Below are 17,542 nucleotides of genomic sequence, written 5' to 3'. Positions count from 1 at the left end.
CTCAAGGCCTCTCCCCAGTCTTCTGGATGTACACAGGTCCTGCTTGTAGGTCCGAGTACAGGACCCTTGTGGGACCATCTCAAGTGTAGCATGCATATACAGCACTAAATAGAATATTTTTTCCTGTGGGCTAATCAAAGGCAAAAAAAAAACCAAGAAGAAGACTTTAAAACAGTCACTCTAAACAAAAGTATAAATACTCTGCCCTGTGAGACCTCATCTTGAATACTGCCTTCAGTGTTGGGCTCCCCAGTTGAAGAGGGACAGGGATCAGCTGGAGAGAGTCCAGCGCAGGGCTGCAAGGATGATGAGGGGACTGGAGGGCATGGCTGATGAGGAGAGGCTGAGGGACCTGGGGCTGCTTAGTCTGGAGAAGAGAAGACTGAGAGGAGATTTGATAAATAAAGTAGCTGAGGGCTGGCCAGGTTTGGGGGGACAGGCTCTGCTCACTGCTCCCTGGGACAGGACAAGCAGCAATGGGTGTAAGTTGCAGCACAGGAGGTTCCAGCTCAACACAAGGGGGAACTTCTTTCCTGTAAGGGTCGCAGAGCACTGGCACAGGCTCCCCAGAGAGGTTGTGAGGTCTCCTTCCCTGGAGCCTTTTCAGGCCTGTCTGGATGTGTTCCTCTGTGATCTGTGCTGGATTGTGTGGTCCTGCTCTGGCAGGGGGGGTTGAACTCGATGCTCTCCTTGGGTCCCTTCCAACCCCTAGCATCCTGTGAGCCTGCGATGCTGTGAGCGGAGTCTTTCAGCTGCAAGACACACTGTGGGTACTGACACCTCTCCTTTTGCCTTTCAGCATGCACATCTCTGAAAGCCAACAAGAATTCTTTAGAATGCTTGATGAAAAAATTGAAAAGGTAAGACACCAATGTATGTTGGCACTCAGTGGGTGGGGCTGCAGGTCTACCAGCTCCGTGGGGAGGACAGCCAGATGTTCTCTGTCCCAGTGCTCCATGTTCTCCACTACTTGGAGGCACTCTGGTCCTAGAACCCCTTTACTGCATGTTAGTTCAAGAGGAAAGGAGACCAAAAAGGTAAAGAGGTTGCAGCAGGTACTGGAAAGAATCCTTTCTTCCATGAAGGTATCACCAGGCTGGGATGGATGGCATTTTAACTTAAAACTTCAGGAGATACATGGACTGCTGGGTAGGGGAGAAGAGCTAAGTGAGGCTTCCTGCCCTTAGTCATTTGATTTTTCATTTGTCCCTGGATTTTTCTGACCTTAGTCATTTGATTTTTCATTTGTCACTGGATTTTTCTGCCCTTGGTCATTTGATTTTTCATTTGTCACTGGATTTTTCTGACCTTAGTCATTTGATTTTTCATTTGTCACTGGATTTTTCTGACCTTAGTCATTTGATTTTTCATTTGTCACTGGATTTTTCTGCCCTTGGTCATTTGATTTTTCATTTGTCACTGGATTTTCCTGCCCTTGGTCACTTGATTTTTCATTTGTCTCTTGATTTTCCTGCCCTTAGTCATTTGATTTTTCATTTGTCCCTGGATTTTCCTGCCCTTGGTCATTTGATTTTTCATTTGTCACTGGATTTTCCTGCCCTTAGTCATTTGATTTTTCATTTGTCACTGGATTTTCCTGCCCTTAGTCATTTGATTTTTCATTTGTCACTGGATTTTCCTGCCCTTAGTCATTTGATTTTTCATTTGTCACTGGATTTTTCTGCCCTTAGTCATTTGATTTTTCATTTGTCACTGGATTTTCCTGCCCTTAGTCATTTGATTTTTCATTTGTCACTGGATTTTTCTGCCTTCAGTCACTTGATCTTTCATTTCATGGGTTGCTTAGCTTGGAGAAGAGGAAGCTCAGTGCTGATTTCATTGCTGTCTACAACTACTTGAAAGGAGGTTGTAGCCAGGTGGGGTTGGACTCTTCTGCCAGGCAAGCAGCAACAGAACAAGGGGACCCAGCCTCAAGCTGTGCCAGGGGAGGTCTAGGCTGGATGTTAGGAGGAAGTTGTTGTCAGAGAGAGTGATTGGCATTGGAATGGGCTGCCCAGGGAGGTGGTGGAGTCACTGTGCCTGGAGGTGTTGAAGCCAAGCCTGGCTGAGGCACTTAGTGCCATGGTCTGGTTGACTGGCTAGGGCTGGGTGCTAGGTTGACCTGGATGATCTTGGAGGTCTCTTCCAATCTGGTTGATTCTGTGATTCTGTGAAAGAGAGATTTCAAGCTGCTGACAGTTGGTTGGATTGGCAGGAGTTAATGCACAGCTGAACGTAGGATTTGCACTCTCTGGGGACCCCCTGTGCCTGAGGAAGTAGTCTCCCCAGAAGAAGATTTGGGGCTTTTAATTAATCTTTGTCTGTAATGCATTGTTTTTCTAGATAACCACTGTAAGTGCCAAAAAGATGGGAGGGTTTTGTTTAATCCCTAAGTAGCATTTCCAGTCCCTTCTCCAGGGAAATGGAGGATAAGTAGTTGAACAGTTAATGGAATCATAGCACTGAGCAGCTCACCTCACACTGAAGTCACAGAATCACAGGAACATTCAGGTTGGAAAAGACCCTCAGGATCACCAAGTCCAACAGATAATCTCTACTCTACAAGGTTCACACTAAACCATATCTCCAAGCACCAGATCCAAATGACCTTTAAACACATCCAGAGTTGGTGACTCAACCACCTCCCTGGGCAAAAAAAGTAGTCTTCAGAAGTGGGCCTGTGGTTGAAGAGGTCCCAAAATGGCCATGGCCATGAGTAGTGTTGGCTTTGTGTGGAGATGTGCTGTGCATCACTGACTCTATGAGCTGTGTCTACAGCAACTGCACTCACAGCAAAGCATTCCTCACTTTGCACTGGAATCCCAGGGGATGTTAGGTCACCGAATACAAATGAGAGCAGCTCTTAACTGGGTGCTACTAGGTGGGTAGGGAAATTAAATGAGTGCTTTGGACTCAGCAAAGTGATTAAATGGACAGGAAGGTCAGCTGGCAGCAGATCTCTACAACCCAAGTGTGAAGGGGGAAGAACAGAGGCTGTTGTTTTAGCAACTGAAAAAATGAAGGGTTGATGAATCCTGGAGATCAGTAAATGCCTTAATGGAAAGATCTGGAGCATTTCTCTGGAAGTCTAGCTCCTGTTGGTACCCAGCAGACACTCTGCAGAGCTGAGCTGCCTTCTGCAAATGCCACCCAAAGGTGGAAACCAGAATGTCAAACCCAGCACACAGAGCTTCTGGCTACCAAAATGCAGTGTCAAAACGCTGTGAGGCATTTGGAGGGAGGCAGAGTGCTGCTAGCCCTGCCTGAGTGTCTCTTCACTCTTGCAGAGCTAGAGCTGAACCTGCAGGTATGAAACTGAATCTCATTATGGAAATTCAATCCATAGGGTTTGTTGGAAGAAAGGAATACTGAAATAGAGGCTCAGTACTCAATGCTGAGGTAGAACGGACTGGGGGTGTAAAGGTCAGCCTCTTATGTAGGTCACAGCAGCAATCTGCAGTGCTCTAGGCTTAGGACAGAGTGGCTGGAAACTGCCCAGCAGAAAACATCTTGGGGGTGTTGGCTGAGAGCTGGCTGAAGAAGAGTTGGTGTGTGCCCAGCTGCCCAAGAAGGTCACCACCAGCATCTTGGTGTGTATGAGCAATAGTGGCAATAGGGTGACCAGCAGGACCAGGGAAGTGACTGTCCCCCTGCACCCAGTACTGGTGAGGCCACACCTTGAATACTGGGTTCAGTTCTGGGGCCATCACTCCAAGAAAGACAGTGGGGTGCTGGAACAGGTCTAGAGAGGGGCAGCAAAACTGCTGAAGGGTCTAGAGCACAAGTCTTGTGAGGAGCAGCTGAGGGAACCAGGGTTATTTAGTCTGCAGTTAGGCAGTCCTGTGTCCAGTCCTGGGCTCCTCCGTTGAAGAGAGATGTTGAGGTGCTGGAAGGTGTCCTGAGAAGGGCAGCAAGGCTGGGGAGGGGCCTGGAGCAGAGCCCTGTGAGGAGAGGCTGAGGGAGCTGGGGGTGTGCAGCCTGCAGAAGAGGAGGCTCAGGGCAGAGCTCATTGCTGTCTACAACTCCCTGAAGGGAGGCTGTAGCCAGGTGGGGTTGGTCTCTTCTGCCAGGCAAGCAGCAACAGAAGAAGGGGACAGAGTCTGAAGTTGTGTCAGGGGAGGTCTAGGCTGGATGTTAGGAGGAAGTTGTTGTCAGAGAGAGTGATTGGCATTGGAATGGGCTGCCCAGGGAGGTGGTGGAGTCGCTGTGCCTGGAGGTGTTGAAGCAAAGCCTGGCTGAGGCACTTAGTGCCATGGTCTGGTTGATTGGTCAGGGCTGGGTGCTAGGTTGGCCTGGATGAGCTTGGAGGTCTCTTCCAGAAGGCTTGATTTTATGATTCTATGACTCTATGACAGCTCAGAGCAGAGAGTTAATCCTGAGCACCAACTTGCAGGCTCAGGTTGAGAGGGGCCTTGTCCCACCAGCAGAATAAAAGCAAACCAATGAATAATGGATACAAAATAATACATAACAAAATCAAAATTAAGAAGCTGTGATTTGTAAAACGCTGAAAGTGGAAAATTTAGCCCATTTAGGGCTTGCTGGTGGAAACACCTTGGTGATGGCTATCACAGAAAATGGCCTGGAGAGTGACTGCTGTCTCTGAGTCCTACATAGAAAGCAGTAAAGCCTTCATCAGCAATGATCTCTTGAAGGCTGTATGGTTACTGTAGGCTGTGGCACAGTGTGTAGGCAGCTGTCTCACTGTGGGAAAAACCATGGAGGCTGAAGTATAACTGAACAGTTGACAGGCAATTTCTAGGATTATATTTGGGGATTGTACCCTCAGAAGAGAAACATCTGTGGCTTTGTGGTTTAAAGGGGGGGGGAAAAACCCTCAAAGCAGTTCCAGGTGAGCTGTAGCAGAAGAAATCCTCACCGGTCACATCATTACCTTAAGCTGTTTCCTACATGGCTACAGTGGGGTGCTGTAAAAAATAATCACAAGGCATAGATGGCCATGGGGAAAATGGGATTAGAAATGTCAGAGCACATGAAGATCACAGCCACAGCCTGCCTGCAAGGGATCTCTGGAGATTTGTTCAGAGAGTCATAGAATGGTGGAGGTTGGAAGGGACCCGAAAGATCATCTAGTTCCAACTGCCTGCCATGGGCAGGGGCACCTCCTGCTAGATCAGGCTGCTCGAGGCCTCTTCCAGACTGGCCATGAACACTTCCAGGGCAACACCTTCACAACCTCCCTGGGCAGCCTGTACCACTGCCTCACCACCCTCACTGTAAAGAGTTTCTTCCTAATCTCCAGTCTAAATCAGCCCTCCACAAGCTTCAATCCATTCCCTCCTGTCCTGTCGTTACAAGCCATTGTAAAAAGTCCCTCCCCAGCTTTCCTGTAGATCTCCTTGAGACCTGCAGCACCTTCATTCTAGGGTCACCCCAGAGCCTTCTCCAGGCTGAACAGTCCCTGAAGGGAGGCTGTAGCCAGGTGAGGTTGGGCTCTTCTCCCACACAACCAGCAGTAGAACATGGGAACACAGTCTCAAGTTGTGCTGGGGGAGGTCTAGGCTGGATGTTAGGAGGAAGTTGTTGTCAGGGAGAGTGATTGGCATTGGAATGGGCTGCCCAGGGAGGTAGTGGAGTCACTGTCCTGGAGGTGTTGAAGCAAAGCCTGGCTGAGGCACTTAGTGCCATGGTCTGGTTGACTGGATACAGCTGGGTGCTAGGTTGGACTGGCTGAGCTTGGAGGTCTCTTCCATCCTGGTTGATTCTATGATTCTATTCTGTGATTCCCAGCCTGTCCCCACAAGGGAGGTTCTCCAGCCCCTCTGATCATTTTCATGGCCTCCTCTGGACCCACTCCAACAGTTCTATGTGCATCTTATGCTGGGGCCAGCAGAACTGGACACAGTACTCCAGATGGAGTCTCATGAGAGCAAAGCAGAGAGGCAGAATCACCTCCCTCATCCTGCTGGTCACACTGTTTTTGATACAACTCAGAACACCATCTAGTCCAGCCCCCTTGCTAAAGCAGGGGCACCCACAGCAGCTTGCCCAGGATCACAATGTCCAGGTGGGTTTGGAATTTCTGCAGAGAAGGAGACTCCTCAACCTCTCTGGGCAGGGCTTCAGTTCCCTCACACCAAAGAAGTTTCCCCTCCTTTTCAAATGCAACCTCCTGGGTTCCAGTTTGTGCCCTTTGCCCCTTGTCCTATCACTGGGCACTGCTGAAAGGAGTCTGGCACCATCCCTTTAGCTACTGATCAGCGTTGAGAAGATGATGTGCTGGGAGCTCTGGTGCTCACACAGCCTGGGTACCACATCATGTTTGAGCTCTGGTGCTCACACAGCCTGGGTACCACATCATGTTTGAGCTCTGGTGCTCACACAGCCTGGGTGCCACATCATTGTTTGAGCTCTGGTGCTCACACAGCCTGGGTACCACATCATGTTTGAGCTCTGATGCTCACACAGCCTGGGTACCACATGATGTTTGAGCTCTGGTGCTCACACAGCCTGGGTACCACATCATGTTCGAGCTCTGATGCTCACACAGCCTGGGTGCCACATCATGTTCGAGCTCTGGTGCTCACACAGCCTGGGTACCACCTCGTGTTTGAGCTCTGATGCTCACACAGCCTGGGTACCACATCGTGTTTGAGCTCTGATGCTCACACAGCCTGGGTACCACATCATCTTTGAGCTCTGATGCTCACACAGCCTGGGTACCACCTCGTGTTTGAGCTCTGATGCTCACACAGCCTGGGTACCACATCGTGTTTGAGCTCTGATGCTCACACAGCCTGGGTACCACATCATGTTTGAGCTCTGGTGCTCACACAGCCTGGGTACCACATCATGTTTCTGCTGCCACAGAGGATGTCGCTTTGGGCCAAGAGAGCTTTAACCCCCAGCACTGGTGCCAAGGCAAGTTTGCAGTGCTTTCTTCACCCATCTTCACACCTGGGTGCTGGGAGCTGGGTTTGTTGTTGGAGGTCGTGGGAGAGATGCCCAGCAGCAGCTTGCTCGTTAGTAAAGCCGGGCATGGAGCGCCGGGGGAAGGCACAATGCAGCTCCTTGTGTGGGATTTAAAGAGCGCTGTCAGAAACGGGGCGGGGGGGGGGGGGAGCTGCTAACCCCAACGTATGCAGGCACAGGACGATTAGGCTACAACTCATTAGCACAGTGAGTTGCTCGTAATGACTCTCTCGGTTCATCTCTCACCAAATCAGAGCCGGACAAGAAGGAGCTCAGTATACAATCCCCCTGTGCCGCCTCCCGGCCTCTCTGCGAGCGCTGCCAACGGCCCCGCCGTGATGAATGAGAAGGGTTCCCAGCACGGAGCCCGCCCCCAGCGCTTCCCGGCGCCCACCGCCTCCTCTCCATGCCCCACTGTGTGCCCGGGCCCCTTCAGCCTGCGCAGAAGAAAGGGCTGCTGGCTGCAGCTCGCTTCCCTCTCCCGGCCCGGCAGGGGCACGCCGGTGCCCAGCGGCAGTGAGCGGCGGAAGCAGCATCCCCGGGCGCACAAAGAGCCTTTGAGCGGGGACGGCTTCTGCATGCGGGCTGCGTGCGGTCCGTGCTGGGCCTGCCACCCGCAACAGTGGGGCAGGGGCGGTCCCTGCCGGGCTCCGGCTCCTTTTCTTCCCCTAACAGCGCACCCTCAGCCGCGGTGCATGCTCTGGTAGGGGCACCAGGGGGGGGTGTGCTTTCTAGGGGTGTGCAGCCTGCAGCAGAGGAGGCTCAGGGCAGACCTCATTGCTGTCTACAACTCCCTGAAGGGAGGCTGTAGCCAGGTGGGGTTGGGCTCTTCTGCCAGGCAACCAGCAACAGAAGAAGGGGACACAGTCTCAAGCTGTGCCAGGGGAGGTCTAGGCTGGCTGTTAGGAGGAAGTTGTTGTCAGAGAGAGTGATTGGCATTGGAATGGGCTGCCCAGGGAGGTGGTGGAGTCACCGTCCCTGGAGGTGTTGAAGCCAAGCCTGGCTGAAGCACTTAGTGCCTTGGTCTGGTTGATTGGCCAGGGCTGGGTGCTAGGTTGGGTTGGATGAGCTTGGAGCTCTCTTCCAGCCTGCTTGATTCTGTGATTCTAAGGCGGCCATTGAGGTGCTGTAGCAGGTGTAGAGAAGGGCAACAAATGCAGTGAAGGGCCTAGAGCACAGATGTGGTGAGGAGCAGCTGAGAGGATTGGGCTGGTTTAGTCTGGAGAAAAGGAGGCTGAGGGGAGACCTCCTCACTCTCTACAGCTCCCTGAAGGGAGGCTGGGATGAAGTGGAGGTCCATCCCTCCAAGTCACAAGTGACAGGACAAGAGGAAATGGCCCCAAGTTGTGCTAGGGGAGGTTTAGATTGGCCATGTGTGGTAGTTTGAGGGGGTCCCAGGATCCTTTAAGAACACTACAGAGCCTGAGCCCCATCCCCTGGTCATCCCAGGCTGTTGTAATGTTGTTACTCTATTCTGTTTTCTGGTATTACACCTTACAAGCCAGTGCCTGGCAGATGTTGCTCTCCTCCCTTCACATCTCTCTCTGGGAGGAGCAGAGTCCCTTCTTATCTGATGGTTGGTGTGGGGCAGATGGCTTCTAGCCAGGGGGTGGGGGCAGAGAGAGTGATTGGCATGGGAATGGGCTGCCCAGGGAGGTGGTGGAGTTGCTGTCCCTGGCGGTCTTCAAGCAAAGCCTGGCTGAGGCACTTAGTGCCATGGTCTGGTTGATTGGCCAGGGCTGGGTGCTAGGTTGGCCTGGCTGAGCTTGGAGGTCTCTTCCAACCTGCTTGATTCTATGATTCTATGGCCTGCCAAAGGTGGAAGGGCTGGAGGATTCCAGATGGTTTTAGTGCCATTAGCTTAGCTGATGGAGGTGTCCATTCTACCTGATTGCCTTTGGCATCCATGCACCTATAAGTAGCACCTCCCTTTGCACTTCCAGTCAGTGTGCAGTATCTTCATTCTTACCCTTCAGCAGCAGTTAAGTGTCGCTCCTGTCCTCCAGACCTGGGGAGCTCACAGCTTCAGACTTGCTGAAGCTTGTGGATCCTTGTTAGAGGGGACACACGAGGAGCAGCTTCTTCTCCAGAAGGGTTGTCAAGTCCTGGAACAGGCTGCCTGTGACAGTGGTGGAGCTGCCATTCCCTGAGGGTTTAAAAGCTGCGTAGATGTGGTGCCGAGGGACATGATTTAGTGGCAGACTTGGCAGTGCTGGGTGAACTTAGTGATCTTAAAGTTTCCATCCAAGCAGAGTGACTCTGTGAGCCCTTGTGGTTTGGGCAGAAGCAGCAGGAAAGGAGCATAAAGCTTGGCTTTTTAAACTTACCTTCTACTACCACTGTTGTTTGAAGGCCTTTCTGGGGACATCTACAAAGGCTGGAAGTTGGATTTTGAAGCTGCAGGATAGGATGGTTTTTTCCTGGAGAATCCTATATGAGCCTTGCACAGTGGCCCACACATTCCTGCTACTAGCCACGTGCTCTGTGGCTCCTCTGGACACATCATCCTGCTCCCCTGGGAGCAGGGGACAGGATTTGGCCAGCAATCTTGCACCTTCGCTTTCCAGCCGGGCTGCTGCTTCGTTTGGGAGCGTTGTTATCTTCACTGCTTGCTTCTTTTCCATGCTGACCTGCATCTTCTCCCAGAGCAAAGCTACACTGCACTGGTTTTGGTCTGCACTGACATCAGGGCATTCAGGGTGCACTGACACCAGGGCATTCAGGCTGCACTGATATCAGGGCATTCAGGCTGCACTGACACCAGGGCATTCAGGCTGCACTGACACCAGGGCATTCAGGCTGCACTGACATCAGGGCATTCAGGCTGCACTGACACCAGGGCATTCAGGCTGCACTGACACCAGGGCATTCAGGCTGCACTGACATCAGGACCTTCAGGCTGCACTGACACCAGGGCATTCAGGCTGCACTGATATCAGGGCATTCAGGCTGCACTGACACCAGGGCATTCAGGCTGCACTGACACCAGGGCATTCAGGGTGCACTGACACCAGGGCATTCAGGCTGCACTGACATCAGGGCATTCAGGCTGCACTGACACCAGGGCATTCAGGCTGCACTGACATCAGGGCATTCAGGCTGCACTGACACCAGGGCATTCAGGCTGCACTGACACCAGGGCATTCAGGCTGCCCTGACATCAGGACATTCAGGCTGCACTGACACCAGGGCATTCAGGCTGCACTGACACCAGGACATTCAGGCTGCACTGACACCAGGGCATTCAGGCTGCACTGACACCAGGACATTCAGGCTGCACTGATATCAGGGCATTCAGGCTGCACTGACACCAGGGCATTCAGGCTGCCCTGACATCAGGGCATTCAGGCTGCACTGACACCAGGGCATTCAGGCTGCACTGACACCAGGGCATTCAGACTGCTGCTTCACATGCTCAATGTTTTCAGAGTCCTTTCTTCTGAAGACCTTAGCACCTTTGCAAGTCCTTAGCTTCACCCTTTTGAGTGTGGTTTTGCCCAGCTCCACCAGGATAATTCCCCATCCCAAGCACAGCAGGCTTCTCACTGAGCACAGATGCAGCCACTCGAGTTCCTTGGCCCTTTATGCTAGTGATAGTGTGTAATAACTGAAGGTCTTCATGCAGTGGATGTTGAAATGAAAGAGGAGCAATATCTGAGCATTTACATCATCATTGTGAAGAGAGGTCTTTGTGGGCAGAAGGAAAAGGAGTCAAAATGCTGCAGAAGGAACTGGAAAATACTTTTGACTCAAGATTGCCCTTATGGTCTCAACTGGAAAATACTTTTGACTCAAGATTGCCCTTATGGTCTCAAGTGCTTGAGGATATGGTTTAAGGGTGAACTTTGTAGAGGGGAGGGATAATGGTTGGACTTGATGATCCTGGAGGTCTTTTCCAACTGGAATGTTACTATGATTCTGTGAGTTACCAACTATCAGACATCCCCTGGAACAACCAAGGGGTCAACAATCTGAGTTTTAAGTGGTTTAGAGTATCAAGACCATGGTGCTTAGCAGGACCAAAGCAGCCTTTGTTTGGGGAGAGGGAGACCTCTCCTGCATTTCTGCCCCAAAAGCACCAAGGAGAAAGCCCTTGGTGCTGGATTTGCATTGCAACAGGAAAGAAGGCTTTAGTCTTGCTCTGATCTTCCTGAGGACCCTGACCTGTTATTACTGATTGTAAAAAATAGAGAACAAGCTTTAGACAAAAGCTATGATCTAAAAAAACAGTACTAAATACATATATATTTGTAACTGTTTGGAGCTTCCTTGGAGCATGGTTTCTGCTCCTGCTGCTCTTTTTAGGAGGATAAATAACCATTGCTGTGTATTTGCTCAAGGAGTCCTCATTTACCACAAGACCTCATTCAAGAAGATGCTCAAGTACCTGCTTGACTTTCTGCACATGAGCTGCTCCAGGACTTAGATGCTTTTTGCCTTGTGCTTGAAGGTTAGGATGTGCTTAATGCCACTGAACCGGGCCAGGTCGCTTCAGACCTAGCTGGGGTGGTGGGTGTAGGACAGATAGGATGGGTGCAGGAGTATGTCTGAACTGGGACCTTTGTTCTCACAGCCAGTTCCCACCCCTTGCAAAATAAGCTAAGCCTAGCAGAGCAGGGTGGTCCCACATGTTGAGTCATAGAATCATAGAATTAACCTGGTTGGAAGAGACCTCCAAGATCATCCAGTCCAGCCTAGCACCCAGCCCAACATATCACCCAGTCCTGTCCAGTCAACTAGACCATGGCACTAAGTGCCTCAGCCAGGCTTTTCCTGAACACCTCCAGGGACAAGGACTCCACCACCTCCCTGGGCAGCCCATTCCAATGCCAGTCTCTCTCTCTGACAACAACTTCCTCCTAACATCCAGCCTAGACCTGCCCTGGCACAACTTGAGACTGTGTCCCCTTGTTCTGTTGCTGCTTGCCTGGCAGAAGAGACCAACCCCACCTGGCTCCAGCCTCCCTGTCTCACCACTGAAATGGTGCATGTGGCCCTCCCTTCTCCCAAAGAAAGAAAAGCAGGGTTCTCTTAGAATCACTTACATACAGAACTGTTGAGGTTGGAAGAGACCTCTGAGATCATCATGGCCAACTGCTCCCCTAGAGCTCACACTCCCACCCCTGCTGCTAAGCCACTACCACTAAACCACATCCCTCACCAGCACACCTACACATCATTTAAATACCTCTAGGCATGGTGATTCCATCACCTGCCTGGGGAGCCTGTTCCAGTGCCTGAGAACCTCTTAACACCATAAAACCCAAGTGAAAACAAAATCCCTGATCTTGTATGCAGCTCACCATGCCTTCACTCCAACATTGCCCTTTGTGTGTAACAAATGCACCTCCTACCCACCAGCTCAGCCAGCTCCTGCACAGAGACAGGCAGTGGCTTTGGCCACACACATCCACACAGCCTGAGTAGCTGTGGGAGGCTTTAGTTTTTGTCATCTCCCCATCCCTCCTCACATCCTTCAGCTTTCACCAGCTGGCAAATTGGCAAGGCCACCCCTGCTGAAGCAAACAGCAGGGAAAACCCAGTTCTGGAGGAAAAAAGCACAGCAGCCTCAAGGGTTCCTTATCTTGCCACTGAGTGTTACCACAGTTTGGGCACTGAATTAGCAGCTTGGACCTGCAGCCTTGACCATGCTGGGCTCAGCAGGTGGAAGAGCTCCATGTCACACCATAGGATGGTGTGGGAGGTGCCCTGGGGTTTCAAGCAGTTCTCACCCTCCTCTTCCCTGTTTTGGTTACACTGCAGCTGCCTACACATGCTCATGGGAAAGAAGAGCATGGTGGCAGCTCCCTGCCCACCAGTGACTGAGGGCCAAGGCCTTCCAGCCCACCTCAAGACACTGACATGTCTCCATGGTCACTAGTGTGAAGCTAGAAATGGAGTGTCCAGTGGCAGCAGGGTGGCTCTCTGGGTGAGAGGGGGCATGCCCATGCTGACACAAGGGCTTCTCTGGCACACTGGGGGTTTTAAGTGTCCTACCCATCTCTGAACTAAATCTCCTAAGCTTGGAGCACTGAGCTGTATTACTAGCTCTGATGTTATTGCTGTCTCCAAGTGATCATTCAACAAAGACAGGTGCAGAGTTTTCCATCTGGGAAAGAACAAGCCCATGGAGCAGTGTAGGATGGGGACTGACCTGTTGGAGAGAAGCACAGGGGCAAGAGACCTGGGGGTGCTGATGGACAGCAGGAGCCAGCAATGTGCCCTTGTGCCCCAGAAGGCAAATGGCATCCTGGGGTGGATTAGAAGGGGTGTGGTGGGTAGGTCGAGAGAGGTTCTTCCCCTCCACTCTGCTCTGGTGAGGCTGCATCTGGAATATTGTGTCCAGTTCTGGGCCACTCAGTTCAAGGACAGGCAACTGCTTGAAAGAGTCCAGCACAGAGCCACAAAGGTGCTGGAGGAGTGGAACATCTCCCTGCTGAGGAAAGGCTGAGGGAGCTGGGGCTCCTTAGCTTGGAGAGGAAGAGGCTGAGGGGTGACAGGCAAGTGTTGGGAGGATGGAGCCAGACTCTGCTCAGTGGTGTCCAGTGATAGGACAAGGGGCAATGGGTGCAAGCTGCAGGAGGTTCCACATGAACATAAGGAAGAACCTTTCACTGTAAGGGGGACAGAGCCCTGGAGCAGGCTGCCCAGAGAGCTTGCAGAGTCTCCTTCTCTGCAGCCATTCAAAACCTACCTGGTTGTGTTCCTCTGCGACCTGCCCTGGGTGCTCCTGCTCTGGCAGGGAGGTTGGACTGGATGAGCTTTTGAGGTCATAGAATCAACCAGGTTGGAAGAGACCTCCAAGATCATCCAGTCCAACCTTCTTTTTTGTGCCCTGCACACAAAACTCAACTGCTTTAGAGCTTTAAAACTGGTAGTCTGGCATCAAAGAGAAGCTGTTAATGCCTGGAAACAAGCTGGAGATCCTGATTTATAATGTCCAAGCCTGGCAACTGGCCTGTGGGTTAATATTGTTTGTCAGGATGAGTTAATGAAAATGACTCTCCTGGGTGGTAGTCAGTTCAGATCACCACAGAGCCCAGCTGGAGACTTGCTGCCCACTGGCAGAGGAAATGTGCCTTCCTTCAGGCACTCCTGCTAGCTTTTAGTGTGCCATTTCAGTGGCCATAACTGAGAAATCAGGCAGTGCCATCAGCTGAAATGGTTGCTGCTGACCATTTTTGGATGAAACACTGGTTTTGATGACCACAGAATCACAGAAACATTCAGGTTGGAAAAGCCCCTGGGGGGGTCACCAAGTCTAAACCTGTAACCCTGCTCTGCAAGCTGCACTCTAAACCATAGCCCCAAGCACCACAGCCAAACCACCTTGAAACACAGCCAGGCTTGGGGACTCCACCACCTCCCTGAGCAGCTCATCCCAGTGCCTGACCACTCCTGCTGGGAATAATTTTTTCTAATGTCCAGTCTAAACCTACCCAGTGGCAGCTTGAGGCTGTTCCCCCTTGTTCTATCCCTCAGGGATCTGTGCTGGGCCCCATCCTCTTTAACATCTTCATAGATGATCTGGATGAGGGCATGGAGTCAGTCATCAGCAAGTTTGCAGATGACACCAAGCTGGGGGCAGATGTGGCTGGGTTGGAGGGCAGAAGGGCTCTGCAGTGGGACCTTGACCGCCTGGACAGATGGGCAGAGTCCAAGGGGATGTGGTTCAATAGCTCCAAGTGCAGGGTGCTGCACTTTGGCCACAGCAACCCCATGCAGAGATACAGGCTGGGGTCAGAGTGGCTGGAGAGCAGCCAGACAGAGAGGGATCTGGGGGTGCTGATTGATACCCACCTGAACATGAGCCAGCAGTGTGCCCAGGTGGCCAAGAGAGCCAGTGGCATCCTGGCCTGCATCAGGAATGGTGTGGCCAGCAGGAGCAGGGAGGTCATTCTGCCCCTGTACTCTGCACTGGTTAGACCACACCTTGAGTACTGTGTTCAGTTCTGGGCCCCCCAGTTTAGGAGGGACATTGAGATGCTTGAGCGTGTCCAGAGAAGGGCAACGAGGCTGGGGAGAGGCCTTGAGCACAGCCCTACGAGGAGAGGCTGAGGGAGCTGGGATTGGTTAGCCTGGAGAAGAGGAGGCTCAGGGGAGACCTCATTGCTGTCTACAACTACCTGAGGGGAGGTTGTGGCCAGGAGGAGGTTGCTCTCCTCTCTCAGGTGGCCAGCACCAGAACGAGAGGACACAGCCTCAGGCTGTGCCAGGGGAAATTTAGGCTGGAGGTGAGGAGAAAGTTCTTCCCTGAGAGAGTCATTGGACACTGGAATGGGCTGCCCGGGGAGGTGGTGGAGTCGCCATCCCTGGAGCTGTTCAAGGCAGGATTGGACGTGGCACTTGGTGCCATGGTCTGGCCTTGAGCTCTGTGGTAAAGGGTTGGACTTGATGATCTGTGAGGTCTCTTCCAACCCTGATGATACTGTGAAAATACTGTACTGTGAAATAACCTGTGAGCAGAGCCCAGCAGCAGCCTCTCCACAATGTCCCTTCCAACCCCCAACATCCTGTGCTGCTGTGATTGACCAAGAGTCTCTTCTCCTTGCAGGGTCGTGACTATTGTTCAGAAGAGGAGGACGTCACATAGTGCCAGCTCTGCCCCTCGCCCCAGGAGTACTACTGTGTAAATAGATTACAACCCAGTCAAGACCTTTTTGGAAGTCTTCTAGAGTGAGCAGCACTACATCCCAGAAGAAGATCATCTCCACATTATATTGCTCCATTCAGTTACAGTGTTTCTTAACGACCTGATGAGGAATATTGCTAAGAACTCCTAAGGAACTCTTTTCGTTGCTGCTAGCTAAAACTCCTTGCAACTTCTCACTTTTTTTCTGTGTCCAGATACGCAGCAAACCCTTTAAAAGTTAATCCAGAAGACGTTGTTGGTTTTACCAGGGCCTCAGGCCTGTTTTCTATCAGATGAGGTAGTGTTAAAGCAAGCTTCCATAAGTGAACATCCGAGCATCTAAGAAAACACCCTTAAGCTGTCTGTCAGTGCGCGGTGGGGCCGGAGCGCTTGTTAACGCTGCTGGTGTCGAGCTTTGGAGATGGGATTGGTTTTGCCATGGCAGGCCTTGTTTCTCTGCTGAGAAGAAGCTGGGAAGCTGTTAATCCATTAAAAGCATGTTGTCACTGAAGTGCTGGAAGTGATGCAGGAGCAGGAAATCTGTGTTTTAAAGAGGGAGAGGAGTTTCGTTTAATAGGTATCTTAATCGAGGACTAAGCTTGCGGCATTGGCTTTGCTGAGCACGGATGGGAGTGTGATCACAATCATTTTGGATCTCTTTTTTTCTAAGAAAATAAACATTTTACTGTTTTTATGTATTCTCTTCTCTTTATACTGTTCCTGCAGCCCAAGGGTTTCAGAGCCTGGGGCCAAGGAGGGCTGAAACCAGCCCAGCTCTGCATTGAGGAGTCTGTGGCTCTCAGCTCCTAGAGCGGCTCGGAGCCAGCTGGGGCTATCTGCTGTGTGGCCTGTAGAGTTTATTTCCCCATGCACTACAGGGAGGATATTACCTTCTCAAAAGCAGATGCAATGTTTTTAACAAAGAATCATAGAATCACAGAATCAAGCAGGTTGGAAGAGACCTCCAAGCTCAGCCAGTCCAACCTAGCACCCAGCCCTGCCCAAGCAACCAGACCATGGCACTAAGTGCCTCAGCCAGGCTTGGCTTCAACACCTCCAGGCACAGAGACTCCACCACCTCCCTGGGCAGCCCATTCCAATGCCAATCACTCTCTCTGCCAACAACTTCCTCCTAACATCCAGCCTAGACCTCCCCTGCCACAACTTCACACTGTGTCCCCTTCTTCTGTTGCTGCTTGCCTGGCAGAAGAGACCAACCCCACCTGGCTACAGCCTCCCTTCAGGGAGCTGCAGACAGCAATGAGGTCTGCCCTGAGCCTCCTCTTCTGCAGGCTGCACACCCCCAGCTCCCTCAGCCTTTCCTCATAGGGTTTGTGTTCCAGGCCCCTCACCAGCTTTGTTGCCCTTCTCTGGACACCTTCCAGCACCTCAACATCTCTCTTGAATTGAGGAGCCCAGAACTGGACACAGCACTCAAGGTGTGGCCTGAGCAGTGCTGAGTACAAGGGCAGAAGAACCTCCCTTGTCCTACTGGCCACACTGCTCCTGATGCAGGCTGTCATGAGTATTAAAGCAATGCACACACAAGAGGGAAAAATAATACACCTTTGGTAGTTATTATTTCAGAGGAGGTTGTTACCTGTGTTGCTATCTCTTCTTACTGTGACCCCGTGTGAGGGCCAGGTTTACACTGCAGCCTGTGGAGAAACTGTGTCAGGCCATAGGTTTCTCTGGTGTGTGGATTTCATTGCTCTGATGTGCGTGGCCTCGACCATGAGTCTGCAGTAAAGCAGCTGTTGGTGCTCTGGAGTGGGACACTCAGCCCAAAGCCCTTTAACCTGAGCCATTTGTCACTGGACTATCAGAAAACTGGATCCCTTCAAAGAGCTTCACATCACCCAGAGCTCACCTCTGGCTTCTGAAAAGCTCTAAAATACTAAGGAATTTCTTGACTTAGGAGACTTTCCTCCAGAGGTCACTCCAAGTAGGTTTGGACAGTTTGTGTCAGAAGATTTT

General features: G+C 51.6%; 1 protein-coding gene across 1 annotated transcript in view; it reads left to right on the top strand.

Annotated features, from left to right (window-relative positions):
• Positions 1-16,263, top strand: part of C8H1orf21 (chromosome 8 C1orf21 homolog) — a 168,479-nt gene extending 152,216 nt beyond the window's left edge. The window contains exons 5-6 of the mRNA XM_064148076.1: positions 800-860; positions 15,488-16,263. Coding sequence (XP_064004146.1) covers positions 800-860; positions 15,488-15,526 — 100 coding nt within the window. The 3' untranslated portion in view covers positions 15,527-16,263. The remainder of the gene's footprint in view (positions 1-799; positions 861-15,487) is intronic.
• Positions 16,264-17,542: the final 1,279 nt, after the last annotated feature.

Source organism: Pogoniulus pusillus, chromosome 8 (genome assembly GCF_015220805.1).
Source record: "Pogoniulus pusillus isolate bPogPus1 chromosome 8, bPogPus1.pri, whole genome shotgun sequence".
In the NCBI taxonomy this organism is placed as follows: domain Eukaryota; kingdom Metazoa; phylum Chordata; class Aves; order Piciformes; family Lybiidae; genus Pogoniulus; species Pogoniulus pusillus.
The sequence above is the reverse complement of the archived record's forward strand: the minus strand, read 5'-3'. Positions and strand labels throughout refer to the sequence as shown.